The sequence below is a fragment of the Saxophila tyrrhenica genome (assembly GCF_035928015.1).
Source record: "Saxophila tyrrhenica strain CCFEE 5935 chromosome Unknown scaffold_24, whole genome shotgun sequence".
Taxonomy (NCBI): Eukaryota; Fungi; Ascomycota; class Dothideomycetes; order Mycosphaerellales; family Extremaceae; genus Saxophila; species Saxophila tyrrhenica.
The window spans coordinates 18131-39474 of record NW_027041756.1 but is presented as its reverse complement, the minus strand read 5'-3'; the positions used below and the strand labels follow the sequence as shown (position 1 = coordinate 39474).

Below are 21344 nucleotides of genomic sequence, written 5' to 3'. Positions count from 1 at the left end.
TTCCGCTATGTCTTCCGTTTTACCTTGACCTCTTAGCATCAACTTCCAAACAATATCAAAACCACATCAACAGAGCTGGAACACAAAGTTCAGCACAAGGTCTTCCACACTTGGACTACACCACATTCTAAACCGGCACAAGAATCCATCGGCTCCTCATACCAGCAACATGCGGGACCACAACACCGACATCGAAGTCTACATCCGTCCGTATGCCCGAGTGGCTCCGTACGCCGAGCACGTGGACCTGGATTCGCTGCAGGCGGGCGTGGATGGCGACAACTTGAGGTACTTGGAAGCCAAGACGGATAAGAGGTTCGAGATTGTTATCAACCTACCAGCGAGCTACAGAATGGATGCGGAGGAGTGCATTCAAATGATGGTGACCTTTGATGGTGGCCCAGTCTTGACAGACAGGATCATAGAACAGATGGATCGGGCGGACTGCGGAAAAACAACGGTCAACATCGACAGCACCATCCTCTGCTTTAATCACACACAGACGTCCCATGCAATGACATTTGGAAAACTTCTCGCTGCCCCAGACTGCACCATGTCAGACTCCCAAAGCCTTCAAGAAATGTGGACGCGAGGCAAGATCGAGGTCAAGATGTTTCGAGGCGAACTTCTGTGAAAGCGCAGGACAGTTGCAAACATGAAGCCTTTGGCGTCATTGTCAACATCTCCGAAGGTGTTGGAAAGCAGGTCACACTCGCTCAGGTAAGATGGGTTCTCCTAAGAACCACTTCTATGACGTTACTGATAGGACCCAGTAGACTGATCTCGTTGGACGGCGAAGAGCGTACGCGGAAGAGCAGAAGGGCGCCAATGATGCTGGCAGGCGTTGTTGACGGGAGTAGATCGGCCTCGTTCACTTTTTACTATTAATCAAGAGGTACAATCTCTATCAGGCTGTTAAGGACCTCACTGACAAGTGAACAGATATGTTGTAGGCCAACGGCATCATACCCAAGTCAGAGGAACTGCATCTTTCGGTGTTGCGCGCATCTGATACCGAAACTCCTCCTGTGCGTCAGGCCAGAGACTTTTAGCTCCACCAGCGCTATTCCGGCGGACGAGATCATGGCTAAAGAAGTGTTATCTCTGCGAAAGTCAGCAAATGTCCAAGCTGTGAAGGAGCAGCAATCCATCCTCAAGGCCGTCTCCATGCAGCCCTCCATCAACCAGACTGACACGAACAAGAACAGCATTGCAATCGGTGGCGATGATGCGATCTTCAAGACGACAGACAATCCACGAACTTCCGACGACACCTACGATGCTTTCGGCTTCGAAAACAGTGTCCTTGGAACAGCTCCGAGTACCTCCGTCCCACCAAAGCTTCCAGAAACATCGCGCGCATTCTCCGACTCGGAAGCCGAAAATGCGAAATTAGAAAAGGCGGCGAAGCGAGCTGCGGCGCAGAAGGAGAAGGCGAAGCTCATGTTGGAGCTCAAAGCAATCGAGATTAAGCAGCGGCTGATGGAGCTTGAGGAGGACGAAACTTGTTGGGTCTCGACACGGAGATGGGGTCATTGGTACAATACCCAGTCATCCACTCGACAAGCATCCACACTCTTGCTGGGTGGACAGACTTCCACAGAGCAATGGTACAGCATCAATCTTGATTACGTCCACTTCACAACTACCCGTCCCGTAATTTCCTCTCTGATACGCAGTACAGATTGTAGTGCAGACGACATGTTGTGCAAGAACGAAGCAAAAGAAAGACATTTGCAGAAGGCAGGTTCGAACTACTGACCTCCGCCTAGACAATGTCTATGAGAGCGGCGCTCTACCAACTGAGCTGTTCAGCATGGTCATTGGAATCGAAACCGCCTGTCTGAATACTGTATATTGAAGTATTTGTCTGTAGTGAATCACTGATACCAGTCAAGGTCTTCAGCGTGGCACCCCTTCTTGCCGCTCGCCACAGAGAACCAGAACTCGGAAGAGGTCCTGGAGGTACTCACTCTGCACCACAAAGCACAAGCTGCACCCATCAGTGCACAGTAGTCGTCTGCGGTGCATTGCCCTGGATGCCAATACTCTGCTGGTCATCCACCTTCACATCGCTTCTCGGCAAGCCGTTGCTCGACTGCACTCCATCAAAGTACTCGGACATGTCCACGGCCAATATCGCATTCGATCGGACAACCTGCTTCTCCTCCTTCGTCGCCGTTCGTAGCATGCTCAAGAACGGATCCCTTTCACCGATAGTGTCCGGCTCGGGATCGTGCAGTCTTGTCTTGTTCGTTTGGCTGGTTGGGTTGACTGTGTCAACGAAGATCTTTCGCCGCACTTCTGCATACTTCTCGAGAATAGCGTCGCTCGTCTTGCCTTGATGTATCCCGATCAAAGAATCCGCCACGGCAGCCGCATCCATGATTCCGCCAGTCAACCCCAACCCACCAAACGGATTACACAAGTGCGCAGCATCACCTGCCAGCATGATCCGTCCCTTCTTAAACGTACTCGCGCATCGCTGGTTCAACCGGTACGGACTCATCTGCTGCAACTTCCATGCATCCACTCCAGTCACTTTACCTTCACCGGGAAACATGGCCGCATACTTCATCGGCATCCTCTCCTTAAGCTCCTCGTGGCTCAGGCCAGGCTTCTCACCATACGACACTCGCCACAGCCCTTCGTTATTGATCCGGCCGATGAGCGCCCAGTTGTCCGGATCGACCATGAAGTTACCGTCCTTCCAGCCGTGCGCGGCGAAGTCGAAGTACACGTTTGTGCTGACGAGCTGCTCTTCGTAAGTGAAGCCGTCGAAGGAGATGTCGAGGAGGCGGCGAATGGTGGAGCGCCCGCCGTCGGCCGCAACGCAATAGCTTGCGCTCAATCGAGATTGAGTACCGGTGGAGTCCTCGATGGTGAGGTTGACTGAGTCGTTGGATGATTGATCAACAGCGGTCAACCTGGTGCTGAACAGCACTTTCGCATTGTCGTATCGTTTCAGGTGGTCCAAGATGATTCCCGCAAGCAGGTGCTGGCCGATGGTAAGATTCTCATAAGGAAATTCTTTGGATGGCGCCCGGTCAATTTCAGCAATGATCTCCTTAGTCCTAGTATGTCGCCAGCAGATTCCTCTGTTTGAGCTGCCAATCCTTCGGCAGTCGTCCAGCACACCAGCGCGGTCCATTTCCTGAACAGCAATCGGATGGTATGCCATCGCTCGGGGGGAGGCATCAATGGCATCGAGTGCTTCGACGCATGTTACAGAGATACCTGCCTGTGCGAGCCTGAGGGTTGTTAGAAGGCCAACTGGGCCGGCGCCTACAACCAGGACTGAGAAGTCTTTCATTGTGAACGATAGTTGATTGGTGTACCGATCTGTTGTTCTCCTGCTTGGTGGCGGTGTCTCGAAGTACTGAGCTGCGGTTGAAGTTTTCGTTCAAGCTTCACGTTAGAATGTCACGAAAAAATGAAGTTGTCATCCCATACCACCTTTGAACTCCGGCAGTTCGGCACCTGGGCATTCTTGCCCCCACGACTAGCATGCAGCCTCGGATCTCAATGAGGGTAAAGTGAGGTGGCGGGTCAAGGCTAGAGCCGCAGAAACAAGCTCCAAGCTGTTCACGTGGAGAGCCTGCGGGGCTCCATAACAGGGATCCACTCATATGGGAGCGAACATCGGCACATGCTCAGTGACCATATCGTATGCAGTTGTGGTAGAAAGATTGTCGGAGTTCGTGAATGTTGCGGCGCAGTTGTCCAAGCATAGTTGCAGAAGCATTCGTGTGGCAAAGGAAGCGGTCGTCGAAGAAGATGCGACACTCGCAATGAAAAGACGCCGTGTATACAATAGGTAGCCATGATTCGGTAGCAGCCATCGCGATCTGCCGAACAGGAGTAAATGGAATGTTATTAGTCCAGACCTACAGCTTGCCGGAGCTTCCGTCTCGTTCAATAAGAAGCCTGGTGTCCCAGGCGGAGTATTCAAGCCAGATCACAACCGCACTTTGTCATTACCCGCCAGACGCAATGGAGACGAAAACATCCGGCACCGTCCACTTACATCGAAATGAGGATGGCTCTGGAGAGAAGACCACCGTCCTTGCTGAGCACAATGAGGTAGTTCACAGGACGAACACCGGCGACATTTATGTGACTCGCAATGGCATTGAACTTGTGCCAACGCCCAGTACTGATCCAAACGATCCGCTGGTTCGTGTACTTCTTCAGACCTTTTGAAGCACAGACTGATCTTCCCAGAATTGGCCCTTGTACTGGAAGCTCTTGGTGTTGCTGAACGTTTGCTGTTCTGGTTTGATGGTAGCCTTCTGTGCGGCTGGTATCATTCCTGGGTTCGGACAGATTGTGAGTTCATCCTGCCTCAAAAGCAGGCCAGCTTGCTGAGCACGGTATGCCAGGCTGAAGCATACGACGTCTCAATCAACAAAGTCTCCTACCTCGTCTCGGTCAACGTCCTCTGGCTGGCTCTAGGACCGATCGTTTGGGCGCCTCTTTGTGACACTTACGGCAGACGGCCGATCTACCTGACCGCGATGGTGATCACCCTGGTTGCGAGCATCGCATGCGCTGTAGCCAAGTCTTACGGGGTCCAAGTGTTCACCCGGATGTTGCAAGGTTTTGGAGCTTCGGGAGCCATCGCTGTAGGAGCTGGTTCAATCGCAGACGTCTTCTTTCTGCATGAGCGAGGTCTGTATAACGGCATCTGGATTGCGACCAGTCAGAGTGGGCCATTCGTCAGTCCCATGATTCTCGGAGTAGTCATCGAGAACCTTGGATGGCGATGGAGCCTTTGGGTCATGGTCATCTTCGCTGGCGCCTTTCTGGTGCTGATGTTCTGCTTCTTGCCGGAGACATTGTATGTACGGCACCTGGACGCCGATGCCATCGAACAGAACGCCACGCCGAAAGAACGGAAGCGGTTGTTTGCCCAGACTAGTTTTGCTCGCATCTCGCCGAAGCCAATTTCGTTCCTGGAGTTCTTCAGGCCGCTGTACATGCTCAAGTACCCATCAGTTGGCCTGATAGCGTTCTCGTGGTGTGTTGGCGTGGCTCTACCAGACATCGGCATCTCGAACATCGTGCCACTCGCGTTTGGAGGCGTGTATGGATGGGGACCGAGTGCTCAAGGGCTGTCGAATGCTGGGTTTCTGGTTGGCTGTGCCATTGGCGAGCTGTTCGCTGGCAAAGTGTCTGACTTGGTATGTTATCGCGGGGGAACAATTGCAAATGCATATTAAATCCTTCATAGTACATTCGATGGCGACTCAAGCGCAATGGCGGCGTCTTCATCCCCGAGATGCGGCTTCATCCCATGATCCCAGGCTTGATCTTGATGCCGTTCGGACTCGCTGGCTTCGGCATTTGCGTAGAGCACAAGACACACTGGATGGGCCCAGTCTCGATGATGGCCATCACCATCTTCGGCTACCAGCAGCTCGTGTCGCTCGGCATGGCGTACGGCATCGACTGCTACAAGCCGCAAGCTCCGTATGTCGCTGCAGCGATGGTGTTTTGTCGTCAGCTGTTCGGCTTCACCGTCAACTACTGGTTGCTGCCGTGGGTAGAAAATTCGGGCTTCCAGAACAGCTACATCGCGCAAGCGTGTGTGCTGGCTTTCGCCGCTTGTGGGCCGGTTGTCGCGTTGATGGTTTGGGGGCAGAAGTGGAGGGAAGCGCGTCCAGTGCCGAAGGGCTTCGGGACGAGTCAGTAGAGGCGCGTGTGTCTGTAATCAATTCAACCATCAACACGTTCGTGCTTCTTATTCATGTTGTTGTTGATGTTGCGTGGAAGATGAGACTGCGGTAAGATGTTGGGTGCAGTCGGCTTCCGTGATCCCGTGATCGTCTCGACTCGAGCTTCACCTACCTCCTTCCTCGTCGCTCTAGACCTATACCACCAACTCCCTCACCACCTGGATTGGCTACAGCATTTTCGAACAAGCGGCCGCGCGCAGTTTCGCGAAGTCAAGAGCAGAGGAGTTGATAAGGAACACCATGCCGAATAGCCTTGGTCGACCACGAGTTGATATGTACAGCAATATGGCTATCAGCCTGGACCTCCTTCCGCCGCTGGTCGCCCGCGCAAGCACACCACAAGGCCGCTGTCCGTATGCCGAAGGAATATTTGCTCTGGAGGAGTGTTTGGTTGCGTCGAGATGGATCTTTGGTTACAATCGACGCCTCATTTGCTCATAAGGCTGAGCCGTAAGATGAAGCGTCCGAGCGATCTTGATGCTTGCAACGACGCACAGAGTATGGCTCTACGACAGTGTCAAGGCCAGCGCGCCTCTGGTTGCTCAACGATCGAATCATCGCAATCTCCGTGCTTATGAGCCTCGCCTGCATACCGGACCTTTGATAGCCCACCATCAAGATGCCGCAACCGAAGACGAGGCCATGGAGCCAGAGCGAGGGACAGCCCACTCTCTACAAGGGACCTCTACGGGACGGCTCAAAACGCTTGCGTGCTGCTGATATAAGCCATAGTGCTGCCGTGGTGGATCTGGCCGACTAGATGCCGCAGCGCACTGTTCGCTCGAGGACAGAACGCCGTCTGCTCTCCCGGGTCTGTATTTTGAGGGCAACTCGAACGGCATGGACACATGCCGCGGACTCGAAAGTTAGTGCCACGGGACTTTTCGCTGTACTGGCACTGGATGAAACCGGGATGAAGATGCCTTGCTCTGGCTCGAAGCTGAGGGGAAGAGCACTCTCAGGTGCTCATGCCACGGCTAGAGCACAGATTGTTGGAAGTCTCCCAAAGGTCCGGCTCAGCCACACGGCGAGTCACGTGACCATATTTTCCTCTCTGTAGCGACGCCTTAGTGCCAGCCTCTCGTCAGGGTGTTCGTGCTGCGCGACGAACACGGAGAACTTGCATCGCCTAGCCAGACTGGCTTGCTGTCCCCCGGTCGGGTCTTGCTACGCCCCATCCGTGGTGTAGCTTCTTGCCGCCCGCTCTTGATTCTTCTCCCCCGGATCTTGTGTCTTGCGGTGTCCTTCAAGCGCGCCTGGTGGTACGTTGCGGTCTTCGAGACTCATGAGTAGGTCCGGTTCTCGCTGCTGTCCGCTCCATGTGGGCTGGCGCTTCGAAGGTAGGTGCCGTGGCAGACGTCGGGAGTGTCTTTTCCGCCCGCCCTCCATGGTTGCACGACGTTTCTGCAAGCATCTTGTCAAGCGTGTCGGCGCCGGAGGTCCTCCTTCATGTGCAAGGTCTGGGATGCTCTCGAGGTTGCCGGTGAGTTGGCGGGCTGTGTTGGCAGCTGGTGATGGACTCCACCCGCACCTGTTTGCCAGTGTCAGTGATGTATGTCTTCGTGAACGAAGGGCGCCCCATCGCCTTACTGAAATGAGCAAATGCATGCCTTCTCTTGCCGATGGTCAGGAGTCGTTGCCGCCGCGCTTCTGCCACCTCATCAACCAGAGCCACAGCGCTACGTGAAGCATTCAGCGGCGCCTCGCGGACTTCGAGCCGAATTGAAAGGGTGCCATGGGTGGTTGAGAGCAATTTTTCGGTGAGAGACGTGGACACCAGCAAGGTCACTGTCTGCGGTTCAGCTTCGGTCGCCTCTGCAGCACCACCGCCACCTCGGGGGTATGCTCCATTGCCCAGCAGCGCCGACAGTATGCTCCCTGTACGTTACATGGGTCCACAGGCTATTGATGATAAGCCCACAGGCAGACGGGGCAGGCTCTTCGAGACCATGGACAGCATCTTCCACGTCACGGCAGCAGTGCAGCACAGCACATCACAACAAAACGACGGCAGCACAGTCACGACAGTACGGTCTCTTCTCCAAGCGCTGGCGATGAAGCCGGCGACACTGATGAAAAGATAGTGTGGTAGACTCGTAGTCTACCCCAACGGATTCCAAAAAATAGCCGCTGGCAGGGGGCAGGCAGGCGCGAAGCTCGCAAGCCTCGCTGAAGAAGAAAGAAAGGAAGAGGAAGCCGGCTGGCAGTCGGACCTGGTTTTATGCCTGCGCCAAGGACGGCTACTCCCACTCACGTGTTTCTGCCAGCGTGACAGGATCTACGCCAGCACCGTTCAATGACGGAAGGCTGATGAGGAAGCAGAGATGGGAGAGGGAGGGAGAGGCGGCGGGGATTATCGGGAGAGGCACCTCAACAGCCAGCAACGTTTCCCGGCAGGGAGCAAGTCAGGACGCATCATCACCAGTGGAGGATGCTGTTTGTGCAGTTTGAGGTAAGAAGAGGAGCCGCCGTAGCGGCAGTCGCAACAGCAGGACGTTATGACCATTTCTCTGGCCCCAAGCAACCAGCTCAACCTGTTCTGCAACGGCGAGGGGACGACATCATAAGATCGGGATGCTTCGCGAGAAGAACCACGACATACACCACCACCAGCTCCCGCCCAGGCTTGCAGGAGCAGATGCGAAGGCTGCCACTTGGAGCAGCAAGCAAGAAGTGGGAACGCCGCGGAGGTTTAGAGCATGTTGTCTTGGACGTTCTGCCATAGCCTACGAGCTCCTCTTACCGACGCCACACAATCATCCTCCCAGCCCAGTGCTTGAGAGGATGCCGCCGATCCCCGACCGCCACGCCTCCACTCGCCCAACCGCCGAGCCAGCAGCAACCTCCTTCAGATCCTTCGCCGCATTCTTCTCAAGCACCTCGAACACCTCCTCCACAAAATCCTCCATCGGCAACGGCTTCAAGCCCTTGATCTTGTCCGCATGCTCCTGGTCTTGCACCAGCTCCGTGCCTCCAACGTATGGCGGAACCAGCTCCAGGACGCTCACATTGGTCGCCTTCAGCGCCTGTCGGATGCCAACGCAGTACGAATGCACGGCGGCTTTGGTCGCACAGTACACCGGGAACAGACTGCCAACAGGCACAAAGCCGAGACCAGAGCTGGTGATCATGAACGTCGTTTCAGTCTTCTTCTCGATCAGGCGAGGAATGACATGATGAGCGAGGACCATTGGAGCAGTAACGTTGAGCGAGACTTCACCCTCGATCCTGGCGTCTGTCGTGGAAGCGGCGTCTTTGATGTCGGAAATGTACTGCAAGCCGCCATTGACCCAGACGGTGTCGATGTCCGGGTAGGTAGCGAACAGCGTCTGAACATGGCCAAGTAAGGAAGCAGTGTCCGTCATGTCGAAACTGTAAGTCTCCAGGCCATTCAAGGATTGCTTCAGTTCGCTCATTTTTGGCTTTCTTCGTCCAGTCAAAATCACCTTCTTGCCCATTGCATGGAAGCGTTTGGCACAAGCTTCTCCGATGCCAGAGGTTCCGCCGACGATCAAGATGGTGTTCATGGAGGCCGACATGTTGGGTCTTGGTCTGCTTCAGATCGATTGGGATTAAGGCTGGCTGGAGATTCAGCATACGGCGAGGCATTCCGTGTTTTAAGTACCATCACTGAATCGTTCAGTCCCGAACCGAACTATCCATTGCGCTGTACCTCCGGACTACTCAATACCATCAAGCTCATTGGCATAGAGATGACCGGAGCTACTTTGTCCATTGGGCCGGAGAGCACGAAATTGGAGCGCTGGTTCTCGCATATCAACTCGGCTTGCAATTGCTGGCGACTGGAAGAGGATACGAATGCGAAAGAGCAGGGGAAGCCCGGTACTGATCATCGGTCGAGCAGATGTGCTCCTGCAGGCGGTGTTCATAAACCCGTGTATCTCCACTGCCACGTGATCAACGACGGATTTACATGTTTCTGATTACTTCCGGTCTCGAAAGGTTTGTGGGCGTGATTGGGAGACGGCGGGCATGTAACGGAAGTATTGGATGAGACACTGATCGTTGGCATTGTTCAACCAGCACAGGTCTGCAAAAGAGCGCGAGCATAGAATGTGCAGCCATCAGTGCGACTTTCCCTTCTCACCAACGACGACAAAGACTCTGATGTGTACCAGAAACTCCGACAGCATACGGTGTTGCCCAACTTGCACAGCGCCATGCTGCTGCTGCCAGTTTTGGGTCTTACTGACGGCCTGCCCATCCAGAGTTGCTGCCCGCTTCCACTCGGGTTCGACCAAACAACACCAGTCATAGCCGTATTACGGGCCTCCGGCAACCACATCCCGTGAACACAGGTCCAGCAAGTTCTTAGCTTCGTGCGGTCATCCAGGCGTTGCACTAGAAGTCCGCCGTGATGTAGCTCGGCAATGCCGACAGCACAATGTGCAGCGGAATTCCGAACGAAGCTCGACGACCTCCTGCCTTCCCGAAGTGCTAAGGCTTCTCGAAATAATCGTCCTGCGACACTCGTTTATACAACGATCCGTTCCGCCGTCTGGACAGGAAGCTCGACCGCTTCGACCGCCACAGTGCTCTCGAGGCAACAAGCAGCGACATGCCACAGAGCAGCCCGCATGCGAATGTGACTGTAGGATCCACATAAACCACATGCATCAGCCAGATTGCTTGCTTGGTGGTCTCCATCCGGCGGTTCATCTTGTCCAGCCATTGTGATTCTTCCGCAATGGTGACCGTAGACAACTTGGCCGAGACAATGGTTTTGATCACTTCCGAGCGGCCGAGCACGGCGCCGCGACGATCCAGAGCTTCGGCAACCACGTACGAAGCGAAACCCTTGTAGCTGAGAGCGGTCTCGAAGCCCATCTTGGGGACTGCTGTGACAGGCTTGGGTGAGTCGATATTGCCCACATCGTCTGTCTTGTAGAGGTTCCAGGTTGTGACTTCGGTAGCGCCATTCCAGCTGACGTGCACCAGAGTCGTGGTCGTGCCCTCTTCATCGCTTCCGATCGCATGTGAATGGACATTCGGAGGTTCTGTCGGCTTGCCAACGAAGGAGAACTTGTAGGTACGGTAAGATTTCAGCCAGTCTTGCTTCACTCTCGTCTTCATGATCAGAGTTCCATCCGGTGTGTACTCGGTGGAAAGAAGCCCATCAACCCAGCAGATCCAGACATTGCCGTTTGGCAGGACCTGTACATTCGCTCGAGCCACACAATAATTGCCCGGCCCATCTGGGTGGGGGAATTGTTGCACAAGCTTTGCTGTCATGGGTTGTGTTTGAGTATGCAACTCTACGATTACACCGCGAGATGAGTCAGACGTAGGTGCTCTCATCGGTGTTTTGGTGGCGTTGTCGAAGAACGAGAGTATCGTGTGCGTCTCGTTCGATGATATGATGCGAGCATTGTGCTGCCGTGCGAACTTGAAGCCAGCTCGAAAGTCCGACATGCTGCCGCCAAGACGCCAGACGATGTTGCCATCTGGAGCGATTTTATAGATAGTATCGGTATGGCGGCTGGACATGAGGTAGCTGCCGTCTGGAAACTTGTCCAGGGAGTTGACATGTATGAAGTCCCAGAACTGGCGATGGTAAGTGCATGCTCCTCGCTACTAGGCCCTTCAAACTTACGTCCGAGCACCTCTCTTGTAATGAGTTCTCCACTTTACTACTCTCATACAACCCGACATGTTCTGCGGAGCTCCAGGTGAACGTCGGCTGGAAGTCATTCGCAACGTCCAGCTCGTGGAACAAATTGTCGTTGACTGTGCAGTTGCCGTTCATCCATCCAATCGCCCGCGACTGCTCCTGCGTGACGTTCCTCCGCTGGTCGTAGAAGAACAGTGCTTTTGTACCATTCTCGACGATGTGGAACTCGTGCATGTCAACGCTCTGGCCCTCTTCTGCCACTGGGACTGAATACCGGACGTTGTAGCTTGTGTCGAGCAGGATTGCGCTGCGGTTGTGCGGATACAGAAATGACAGCATTGTCTCACCAAGGACGTTGCTGAGCCGAAAATCGAAGGCATCGTACTGCCGGCTCAAGTACTGGTGGTAGTCAGTCAGTCAGCACCTTGGTGTGTCCGTGACAACCTACCGAGCCGCTCCAGATGAGCTCACCACTGCCATCAAAGATGTGCGGCGCTGTCCATCTTCCTCCGTTCTGAAATGACTGATCCAAGAAGTCGTAGGATGGTACGAACCAGTACCCAAGACTGACTCGCCGTCGTTCGTAAATGGTGACATTGAATCTGGGCGCTTCAATGTCCGGACGCTGCCACGTTGTAAGTTAGAATCCACACCCGCTCGTGCTCCAGGTACTTGCCGTTATAAACTTGTGGGAGTCGTCCAGCCAGTGGTATGCATCGTCGTCGTCCGCCTGCGCTGGAGAGAGAATAGCGAAGCTCAGCAGCAAACATGTGAAGGCCGCCAGAGGAGCCATGCCTCCGAAGAACATGCGGCAGCTTTGGATAGAGTACGCAAGAGTCCATGATTTCGAGGTTTGCAATCCGTCTATCACGGAATGGCGCGTGAGCAATTCCAGTCGCGTCAGAGTGCGGCTGCTCCTTGCATGGTCGTGCCGAAAGACGTTTTCTGGGATGAACAAGGAGCAAGTACAGATGGAGAATGTTCAATGCATTGTGTTCTGTGCTTTAATCATCATTACCACCGCTGTATGTGCGCATTGGACCAAAGTCCGTGCGGACGAGTGCTGTCCTGCCAGTCAGTAACCCGGGCTGACTGAAGCCTACCAATAGTATGCCTACCGGTGCCAGCACTCAAAGCCGCCTTCCTCCTCGCCCGTCCGGTACTCATAGCCTGGTCGGTGAAGACTTGAGCCTCATAGTGGACCTAATCGGCCTGATGTTCGCATGGCTTGATGTCCGCATCGACCGGGGCAGCCTAAGCAGCGCATGCAACACCATGTCTGCGATGCGGCCTGCAACAGGCTTGGAGAGCTTTTGGAGCATCATTTGCTCCGGTGCGGGTACTGTTCGCTGCATCATCTTTCCGTTCAGGGTAGAAAGGTTCCCTCATCACAGACACTCCAAGCACAAGCCAACTACCTCCTCGAACCACTCGCGCCCTTCTTCACCCTCAATCACGCCCTGCAGGCCCAGACCCAGCACCAACAACCGCTCCTCGCTGGGTCGCTTGTGCAAGATTGCACTGGCCAGAGTCGTCGCCAGCGTCTGGCCTATCACTTCCTCCTCCCGTTTCGTCCCACCGAATACGGTAGTAGCGGTGAGGTCTGACCGCGGCAGTAGAGCGTTGGAGTCTGCGCCGCCAGCATTGGAGGGGGCGTTGAAGGAGGTGTCGAGTGGGTTGGCGGAGGTGGCGAGCGGGACATGGACCCAGTGGGATAGCTTGCCAGAGGCTGGGGTGATGGTGAGTAGGAGTTTGTCGGAGAAGGACATTCGAGTGACAGTCGTGAGAACATCGTTGATGACGGCGGAAGTGGTCTTGGAGGCAGCGGGAAAGGGAGCCCGTTCCACCTGCGGCCGTGGCTCTTCCATGGTAGATGACAGGCAGAGATGAGTACGGCGAGTCCAAGCCGTATGGTACTGCGGAGACCTGCTTCCAAGCTATAATTCTTCCAGATCGTTCGACACAGCCAGGTTGCCTTCGGAAGCTTTAGAAGCCGTGTTGGTGCATGTGTTCGTTCAGAACCTGAAACCGAGCAGCCGTCTCAATCAGCCACCTTGCAAAGCCACCTGAACTGAATTTGTATTCACTCGTGCGTTCATGCCATGCCTCTCACTAGTCTAGGAGTCCGCCTCTGATCACATGCCTTTGCGCCCATGTGGGAGCGTTGCAGGTGAAGATCTGGAATCATCATCTGCATCAGGTGCCGAGCCGCTTGATTCTGCCGCCACGGGGCTGTGCAGCTTTGAATGACGACGTTGCCGACCGACCCCACCATATATCACTCCCCCGCTGCCTACATCCTCCCATCACCACATCACCTTCTGAGACCTACTACCGGAGCGCACACAACTACAAGCCGCATGTCAGAATTCGCACCGCCAACCGGTCCTCCACCGCCCAAGGTGCCCGAGGGCTGGAAGGCAGTCTACAACGAACAGTACCACGAGTGGTTCTACGTCAACATCTACACCAAGCAGTCGACATGGGAGAAGCCCACCGAGCCCGTCTACGCGCCACCGGGTGATCCACCACCACCGGGCGCGCCTCCAGGCTACGATCACAGCACTTCACAAGCGACGCACGAAAAGAGCAACAACCCGTTCACTCAGAACCAATACGGCGGGGCAGGAGCTGCTAGCACCGATGACGAGGCATATGCGCGACGCTTGCAGGAAGAGGAGAATGCGCGCATGAGCTCAAGTCGTGGCGCCAGCGACAACCACTACGGGGCACCTGCGCAGCCACAGTACGGGCAGAGCTCACATCAATCCTACGACCAGCAGCTGCCGCAGCGCGAACAGAAGAAGGGTCTGCTTGGCAAGCTGTCGTCGAAACTAGGCGGCAGTTCATCGTCGAGCAGGCCACAGTACGGCGGCTACCCTGGTGGCGGATACCCACCACAACAGCACTACGGTGGCGGCTATGGTCAGCCGGGCTACGGTCATCCTCCTCCGATGGGATACGGTCAGCCGGGATATGGTCACCAGCCAATGTATGGTGGTGGCTACGGCGGTGGATACGGTGGTTATCCTCAGAGAAGACAAGGTGGAGGGATGGGAGCTGGAGGTGGTGCAGCACTCGGCTTGGGAGCTGGTCTGCTGGGTGGTGCGCTCATTGCGGAGTCGTTCGATGACGATGATGGAGGTGGTGGCGACGATGGTGGTGGTGGTGATGATGGCGGTGGCGAGTAGAGGAGGGCTGAGAGGAATGATGGACGGTGTGAAGGGTGAACATGAGACATGAAGCTCATGACGCAACGAACGTGGTGCGGTGGAGACTGCTATTTTCCACAAATGATTTTCGAATACCTGCAACGGCGTCTATATCTTCAAACTCGAGTACGGTAACCCTCTCGCATGACTGCTCGTGCATCCGATCTCTCCCAAAAATCTCTTCAATGATCTTGAATGATCAGCTAGACGACTTTCTCGTCCTTCTGAACTCCACGACAGACACAATATTCAAGAGCGAGCTTCGACTCTTCCCCGTCTTCCCTTTCCCCAAGAGGGTAACCTTGTCTTCTCCAGAACCTCGATCTCGCTCTTGTTCAATACCTACGACATGCAACGGTCGTATTCTTCATCCAGGACCCTTGGCTCGTTCTTGATTCCCTCTCAGGTTGCAGTGTCCTTAGATGAGCGGAAGATGAGCACTTGGAGTTTTTGTCAGGGTAGATGCAAGAGCATACATGTGCTTGGGATGTCCTCTCTTCGGATCATGAGCTTATTGGCTAAAGCCTCCATTGGTCGGTTAGAAAACGCCAAGATTAACGCCCGTTAGTGGTGTCCGTCTTCAGCAGCCAGCAGTCTCGCGTCCATATCGACGTTCATCCCTTCGAACGATTTCCAGTCTTGACAACCACATTTCCATTTCCGCAACCTCTCTGTACGACATCCGCCAATATGGATTGATATATCCCAGCCGTGGAAAACAGCAGACAGGGAGACTCGCAAGTCTCAACCACCGACAAACGTCGCTGTTACAAAAATGGAGCGTGTTGTCAATCGATTAGACCTGGACTCCAAGGATGGCTCACCTCCCAGCTCGCCAGATCCACCGATGGAGGACTACCAGCAGCACTTTGACTTTGTGATGCCTTCAAATGGGGTCACGGGAACTGGTAATGGTGGAGAGGACGATGTTGATGGAGAAGATCTCGACTTTCGTTTATTCTCAGCACCAAAGCAGGCGAAGAGCACATCCGAACAGACCACTGCTCAGAGGATTAGGTTGCGCTCTCCGTCTATGGACAACAGTCACCCTGGCTTTCTAGGCTCGGGAAGGCGGCAGACATACTATCTCGCCACCGCGCCATCACCTGTGGACCAGGAGAAGTTCCATGCGGCTGCGATGACTGGCCAACAGGTCCACGCCCTATCTCGATCTCATTGCCCAGGAAGCGAGTACTCGTGGAAGGTTCTAAGCATCCCCCGGTCGCACCAAGCCAAAGACGTCCAGTCTTTTGCACCTGAACTCTTCCAGAAACTGTTGCCTTCTGGAGTGTCGACCAAACGAACTCGACCCGGAAAGAAGTACCGCATCCGACTTCGCACGAAGAAGGCTGCTGCTCTGGAGAAGACTAGTGCTGCAAAAGCTGCTGCCGAGGCCAAAGAGGTCGCGGAGCGGGAGAAGCGGACGCAGAGGAATCGAGAGAAGAAGGTGAAGAAGAAGATGCGGGAGAAGGCGAAGAAGCATGCTGGAGCTGGAGAGGAGGCTGAGAAGGACAGTGACGCAAGCGAGGAGACTTGAGATGTGTAGCGACCGAAGTTCGATGCGTTCAGTCAACGGAAGCAGATGATAGAGTGTGAGCACTCACGCTGTTTGAACTTGAGCCTGGTGCACCGACAGTGCTCTGCACAGCCCAAATGAGGCCAGTGTGCGAGTTTGCTATGCATGAACGGACTCGCCGCTACACCTTCGTCCTCTACTGCTCGGGGCAGCAAGGCCGTCAACAGTGGCGGTCGATCTCGATCAGCTGGCATCTGAAGACTGCGAGGTCACATCGCCGGGAGTACGAGGCTCGGTGGCGCAAGCAGAACGATCCGTTCTTGTCGGAGAAAGCAGACCGAGGGTGTGGTGACGCTACGCGGTGGTATCCGAAGTGACCGAAGTGACCGAAGTGACCGAAGTTGTACTATACACACTGAGGAGTCATCTACAACCCTTCTCCTATTCATGCTCTTGAACGCCTTGTCATGACCTCGTCATCATCGGCCACTGGGATTTACAGCTTCACCGGTAGTCTCGGTATGTCAGGCCCGTATGTGTCTGTTCTCGAAGCGCATCAAGTTCGACCGGCGGTGCTCGCGGGCCACTCAGCTCGGATGCCGAAGTCATTCTGAGGAATCATCAGTTCTCTGTCGGTCTCTTCGGTGAAATCCAACTACTGTGCAAAGACTCACTGTGTATACCGCTGCTCCATCGGCCGATACGGCACGAATTGACCCTGCTGCACCTGATACGGCGTAGGCTGCGGACTCACACTCTGAGATCGCTCACTTCCGAGACCACCAACCCCCTCCGGCTTCAGGCTGTCTCTGCCATGCTGGTCGATCCCCTGATACGGCGGCAGACTGCTCGCATGCCGGCTCTGATTATTGAACCAACTGTGATGCGGATGCTGTGCCGTGGCTTGTTGTTGGTCGAGCTGTCGCTTGAGCGATCTTGTGCGGCACATGAGGAAAAACAACGCCGCGTCCGCGATGCCGCCGATGCCGGCCCCCACGGCTATGCCTGCGATGGCACCGGTCGATAAGCTTGACGATGAGCTGTCGCTTCGGTCGTCATAGTCTTCCTGATCGTGGCCATGCGCATGTCCCGACCCACTTTCTGACGCTGCAGTCGCAGTGACAGTCAATGATGCCGTCGTTGCTGTGGCGGCCAGTGATGCCATGGAGGCCTGCTGAGCTTCGTTCGGAAAGGGTTCGCCTGGAAGTAGCTGGAAGTCTGCCTGTCGGGCGAGCGCGATCTGCGTGCTGATCGACGTCGACGCATTTGCGTTTATGACCCCCACCATGCCCCAGTCGATACAGCTACCTGGTGCGCCGCAGTAGTAGAAGACCGGTTCTGTGTCGTTGATGGTGAGGTTCCAGACAGGAGGCTTTTAGTCTGTCAGCAATGGAAAGCAAGCTGGTATGGGGATGCTCACATCAGGTTGTATCTGGGCCACCGGCATCCACCCAGAGTAGAAGGTGTTTCCAGGCAACCCGGTGTCTTCGTAGGGTATGCATGGGAAGCCATAAGCTGCTTTGATGACCGAGTGGTTGAGTGGGTAGAACTGGAAGGAGATGATGTCTCCTGGACTTGCGACGATACTGTTGGGCTAGAGCGACTGTTCAGCAGCTGCTAAGGTTTGTACACGACGCACCAAGCATACGTAGTAGTTGTTCTCATTCTTGCCGACGGTCACGTAGTGCATAGTATGGTCGCCTTCCTTTGTCGAGGGTGTGGTCGAGTTCTCAGCTCCCACTTGGCCTTCCACCCTGGTCTTCTGGGAGCACGCAGAACCGAACAAGGCTGAAGCCGCGGTCAAGTATAGTAAGATCATGTCTGCTGTGTGCTTGAGGTGGTGATTGTGCAATGAAGAACAGTGTATCAGCTCTCTGCGACTTGTGTTCAGATCGATGAGCTCGCGAACCAAATCAAGCGTCCAGTTGACCGCAGTGGGACGAACCTGTTACGAGCGCATGCGTAAGTGAGCTCTGCCGAGGAAGTTGAAACAGAAAGCGAAGAGGAAATAGAAAGTAAGCAGGAAGACAGCCTCGTTGACTGACACCTCCTCGTGTCCGAATGCTACGAATATCCAGCTAATGGCTGACCAAGCCACGAAGACGATGTCTTGATTCTGGCCCCGCGTTGTACACACATGAGGAATGACACAATTGGCTAGGCTTGCCTTGTGTTTGGATGGCCAGACGGAGAGATGGCTTGAACGTCCAGCCTTGTGGATGAGCAATCCGTGAGCAAGTCCATGGAATGGTAAGACGACAGGCAGTACCAGTTGCCGGGAGTGAGCATGTCCATGGCACACGAGGAGATCTCTTTCAATGTCCCGAAAAGCAATTTTATCTTCCGGCCCAGAATAGCACAGCGAGAACATGGCCTTGTAGTTCGCATTATACAGAAACCCCGCAGTGAACCGACTTCAGTGACGTGGCCGCTGTCACCATGCAGCAGATTGGGGACGTCGGGGCCGCAGTGGTGCGAAGGGTGAGTGAGAGTTCGAACGGCTGAGATGTTGCGTGGATTTGAGCAAGACAAGGCAATGCCTCTCACTGGAAGCTTAACCGAGGGCTAAAATTGGAGGCATCCAGTTGTCTGGAAGATCAGGTTGGTCTTCTCGGCTTCGTTCCTGTCGTTTTAGTAAGCTTACTTGGATGCGGAGACTGCTTGCGGGTTCTGTGAGCTGGTTGTCTTGCCGTTGTATTCAATGAAAGGTTCAATGTTCTTTTCCATTCCTACGGCAGACGGTCTGTCTGGAACCAGGTGCTCTGCCAGCTCAGTACACAAGATGATCACTGACCAAGTCATGTCGAAGTCCTGCTCTCCCATCCCATGAACGTTTCCTATGCCGCGTTGAACTCCGAAGCGCCACGCCCGGCTCATCATCTAATATCTCATGACTCCAGCAGCATGCCAGCAACGACGGCAACAGCCACGGCAAGCCTCACAACACCTGCGCCTACGCTTGAAGCACCGCCAGTATACACATAGGCTCCCAAGAAACTGCAAGTCAGCGTGCCATTCCCGTTGCCATGCCGCGAACCGTAACTCGCTTCCAAGCCCTTTCCCGGGAACGGACATCCGAATCCAAGCGCTGCTGGGCAGCTCTGGACGAGACTGTAACACAGGTCTTCGCACGGAAGGACCTCCTTGTACGGACCGGGTTGAATGACCTCGTCAATCATCGGATTTCGAGATGAGTTAGTGGCGACGGAGCTGATGTAGGTCTGGCTGTACGCGATTGTGCCTTCGAGGGTTGGCGCCTTGCTCATGGGCGTGTAATGCTGGTTGAGAAGCGACGATGGAAGCTCCGTGCCGTTGAAGAATGGTTGTCCCATGTTGCGGCGTTGGAGCCACTTCGCGTCGCTGGAAAAGTCCTCGCATCGCGGAATGGAGACGGCGCAGAGCCATTCTTTGTAGGCCTTTGCGCAGTCATCGCAGTTCCGCGCGAGCGAGTATTGCGCATCGGAGGTAGTGTGGCAAGGAACCTGCTGGAGGCTGTAGTTGAAATTGTGGTAGTAGTTGAGAGTGAAATTGTCGTAGAGTGACTGGAAGCGACTGTAGTTGGCGACAAGGTCTGGGGTACTCGGTACGGCGTAGGCGACTTCAGAGCAGAAGTCTAGGTTGTAAAGGAGGGCGCAATTGCCGTCCGACTTCGTGGGAAAGACCGTAGTCTGCCAGACCTTGCCACCACCTCCAACGACACCAGAGCCAGAGCTGGTGGAGTTTCCGACTTGAGCGAGGGTAGCAAAATAAGTGCTGGAGCCGTTCAGAGCTGTGACGTAGAACTGCTCCTTGGGCTTGTTTCCGAGACCACGAGTAGTCATCTGCATTTGGACGTTCGTCGCAGAGCCATCTGACTGGTCCTGAGCTCCAGCAATTTGCGAGTTCTTGTTCAAGCCGCAAAATGACTTTGACAGCCCCATTGTCCGTGTGTCGTTGACGTTGCTGGCAAATACAACGTACGGTGCGGTGAGATTCATCCAGTCCTTGAACGACTGCTGCGATGGGTCGGCTTGAGTGAGATTGTTCGTCACCAAAAGTGCAGCGGAAGAGTCCGAGTCCAGTAGAAACAGATTTGGATCTGTATCGTTCGAGACGGAATGAAAATAGTCGTCAATGGATACTGCCAGCTCGTAGTTCCACACGCCAGTGAAGTTGTCTGGAAGTGACGGCGCATGTACTGACATGTACCAACTGTCGTCGACTGATATCGATGTGGCGGCAAAACCGCCATCCAGTGGTATTGCTCTCTGATTGCCTTGGCTGCCCTGCGGCCCAGGATTCTCGTTGGATTCGTCAGTCGCCACATAAAGGGTGAGCTGCGGCGGTGCGGCCGATTGTGTACCGCTGCCAACATAATTGGGCTGAAGGCATGTATTCATGGATATGTAGATGGTCCTCGCGCGAGCATTCTGTCGGGCGTCAAGGTCCTGCGTGTCGTCCTGCTCACTGTCGTGTCGTTTCCGCAGCTCTCCATGCGCAACGTTCGTCTGTGCAACAGCTTCAACGTAACTTGGAAGGCCGGGGCCTCTGTCGGCATGTCGACTCTGCAGCTGCTCAACTGGGAACAACCACACGCTTGTGTTGCCAGCCTCGATATTGGCGTTGTTGGCGATATTATTCCCTCCTGTCGACGAAACGACCGGTGCCCGCGCAATCAAGACTGGCGTAGTGTGCCCTTCATCTCCCTCAGGGTCGACTCCATCCTCCTCCAACGCCTCCTGGGTTATCCGATGCCAGTTGTGGTCTTCGCCGCCTCTTGGCTCCCCCGCCCCGTCGAAGTCTAGCTCCGCCGCGTATGCCAGTGGAGGGTGCCCAATGGTCCAATATATCAGTCCGAGCAGTGCCAGTGTTGCCAATGAGGCCAGGAATCGGGACTGAAGGGGCGATAGTTTGGGGCAGGAGAGCATTGCAGCGAAGCGCGCAGAGGCGCCCGCCAGCGCTGATGGGGAGCCTGCTCCTAGTGAGTGATCCTTTCGAGTTGCTATCTGGCCGGCGTCCGCTGATGTACGCTCGTCGTCGCAAGGAAGTTGCCAGTATCACATGCTGCGTCGCAGGATCAAGGTCCAGAGCGCTGGGAGACGTAGAACCCGATATAATGGAACGCTAATTTAGTGCCGAGATCCCGAAGGCTTAGCATTCACATGTCAAGGCAGGAACGACTTCATCGTCCTTGCTTCCATACTTTACACATAACTCCCGAGCAGATATAACACGATTGGCCTCATATCATAGATTTCAGGCCTTGC

The 21344-nt window shown here is 54.8% G+C and overlaps 12 protein-coding genes across 12 annotated transcripts; 6 read left to right on the top strand and 6 right to left on the bottom strand.

Annotated features, from left to right (window-relative positions):
• Positions 1-169: 169 nt before the first annotated feature.
• LTR77_010517 (uncharacterized protein) lies at positions 170-634 on the top strand (the record flags this gene model as incomplete). Its single annotated transcript, XM_064807735.1, has 1 exon — positions 170-634. The coding sequence occupies one exon, from the start codon at positions 170-172 to the stop codon at positions 632-634; it is 465 nt and encodes a 154-aa protein (XP_064654010.1).
• Positions 635-1083: 449 nt separating this feature from the next.
• LTR77_010516 (uncharacterized protein) lies at positions 1084-1861 on the top strand (the record flags this gene model as incomplete). The annotated part of the gene is made up of 2 exons (XM_064807734.1): positions 1084-1747; positions 1773-1861. The coding sequence occupies 2 exons, from the start codon at positions 1084-1086 to the stop codon at positions 1859-1861; spliced, it is 753 nt and encodes a 250-aa protein (XP_064654009.1).
• Positions 1862-2002: 141 nt separating this feature from the next.
• On the bottom strand, positions 2003-3313 carry LTR77_010515 (uncharacterized protein; the record flags this gene model as incomplete). Its single annotated transcript, XM_064807733.1, has 2 exons — positions 2003-3241; positions 3290-3313. 2 exons carry the CDS (start codon positions 3311-3313, stop codon positions 2003-2005), a joined length of 1263 nt encoding a protein of 420 aa, XP_064654008.1.
• A 680-nt stretch (positions 3314-3993) lies between these two features.
• Positions 3994-5695, top strand: LTR77_010514 (uncharacterized protein; the record flags this gene model as incomplete). The annotated part of the gene is made up of 4 exons (XM_064807732.1): positions 3994-4176; positions 4225-4329; positions 4383-5183; positions 5234-5695. The coding sequence occupies 4 exons, from the start codon at positions 3994-3996 to the stop codon at positions 5693-5695; spliced, it is 1551 nt and encodes a 516-aa protein (XP_064654007.1).
• Positions 5696-7187: 1492 nt separating this feature from the next.
• LTR77_010513 (uncharacterized protein) lies at positions 7188-7822 on the top strand (the record flags this gene model as incomplete). The annotated part of the gene is made up of 2 exons (XM_064807731.1): positions 7188-7221; positions 7416-7822. 2 exons carry the CDS (start codon positions 7188-7190, stop codon positions 7820-7822), a joined length of 441 nt encoding a protein of 146 aa, XP_064654006.1.
• Positions 7823-8494: 672 nt separating this feature from the next.
• LTR77_010512 (uncharacterized protein) lies at positions 8495-9277 on the bottom strand (the record flags this gene model as incomplete). Its single annotated transcript, XM_064807730.1, has 2 exons — positions 8495-9067; positions 9185-9277. The coding sequence occupies 2 exons, from the start codon at positions 9275-9277 to the stop codon at positions 8495-8497; spliced, it is 666 nt and encodes a 221-aa protein (XP_064654005.1).
• A 919-nt stretch (positions 9278-10196) lies between these two features.
• Positions 10197-12163, bottom strand: LTR77_010511 (uncharacterized protein; the record flags this gene model as incomplete). Its single annotated transcript, XM_064807729.1, has 4 exons — positions 10197-11303; positions 11353-11769; positions 11819-11995; positions 12047-12163. The coding sequence occupies 4 exons, from the start codon at positions 12161-12163 to the stop codon at positions 10197-10199; spliced, it is 1818 nt and encodes a 605-aa protein (XP_064654004.1).
• A 211-nt stretch (positions 12164-12374) lies between these two features.
• On the bottom strand, positions 12375-13238 carry LTR77_010510 (uncharacterized protein; the record flags this gene model as incomplete). The annotated part of the gene is made up of 3 exons (XM_064807728.1): positions 12375-12433; positions 12489-12573; positions 12789-13238. 3 exons carry the CDS (start codon positions 13236-13238, stop codon positions 12375-12377), a joined length of 594 nt encoding a protein of 197 aa, XP_064654003.1.
• A 492-nt stretch (positions 13239-13730) lies between these two features.
• Positions 13731-14561, top strand: LTR77_010509 (uncharacterized protein; the record flags this gene model as incomplete). The annotated part of the gene is made up of 1 exon (XM_064807727.1): positions 13731-14561. One exon carries the CDS (start codon positions 13731-13733, stop codon positions 14559-14561), a length of 831 nt encoding a protein of 276 aa, XP_064654002.1.
• Positions 14562-15357: 796 nt separating this feature from the next.
• LTR77_010508 (uncharacterized protein) lies at positions 15358-16119 on the top strand (the record flags this gene model as incomplete). Its single annotated transcript, XM_064807726.1, has 1 exon — positions 15358-16119. The coding sequence occupies one exon, from the start codon at positions 15358-15360 to the stop codon at positions 16117-16119; it is 762 nt and encodes a 253-aa protein (XP_064654001.1).
• A 483-nt stretch (positions 16120-16602) lies between these two features.
• Positions 16603-17917, bottom strand: LTR77_010507 (uncharacterized protein; the record flags this gene model as incomplete). Its single annotated transcript, XM_064807725.1, has 4 exons — positions 16603-16708; positions 16773-17470; positions 17519-17692; positions 17747-17917. 4 exons carry the CDS (start codon positions 17915-17917, stop codon positions 16603-16605), a joined length of 1149 nt encoding a protein of 382 aa, XP_064654000.1.
• Positions 17918-18738: 821 nt separating this feature from the next.
• Positions 18739-21005, bottom strand: LTR77_010506 (uncharacterized protein; the record flags this gene model as incomplete). Its single annotated transcript, XM_064807724.1, has 2 exons — positions 18739-18978; positions 19041-21005. 2 exons carry the CDS (start codon positions 21003-21005, stop codon positions 18739-18741), a joined length of 2205 nt encoding a protein of 734 aa, XP_064653999.1.
• Positions 21006-21344: the final 339 nt, after the last annotated feature.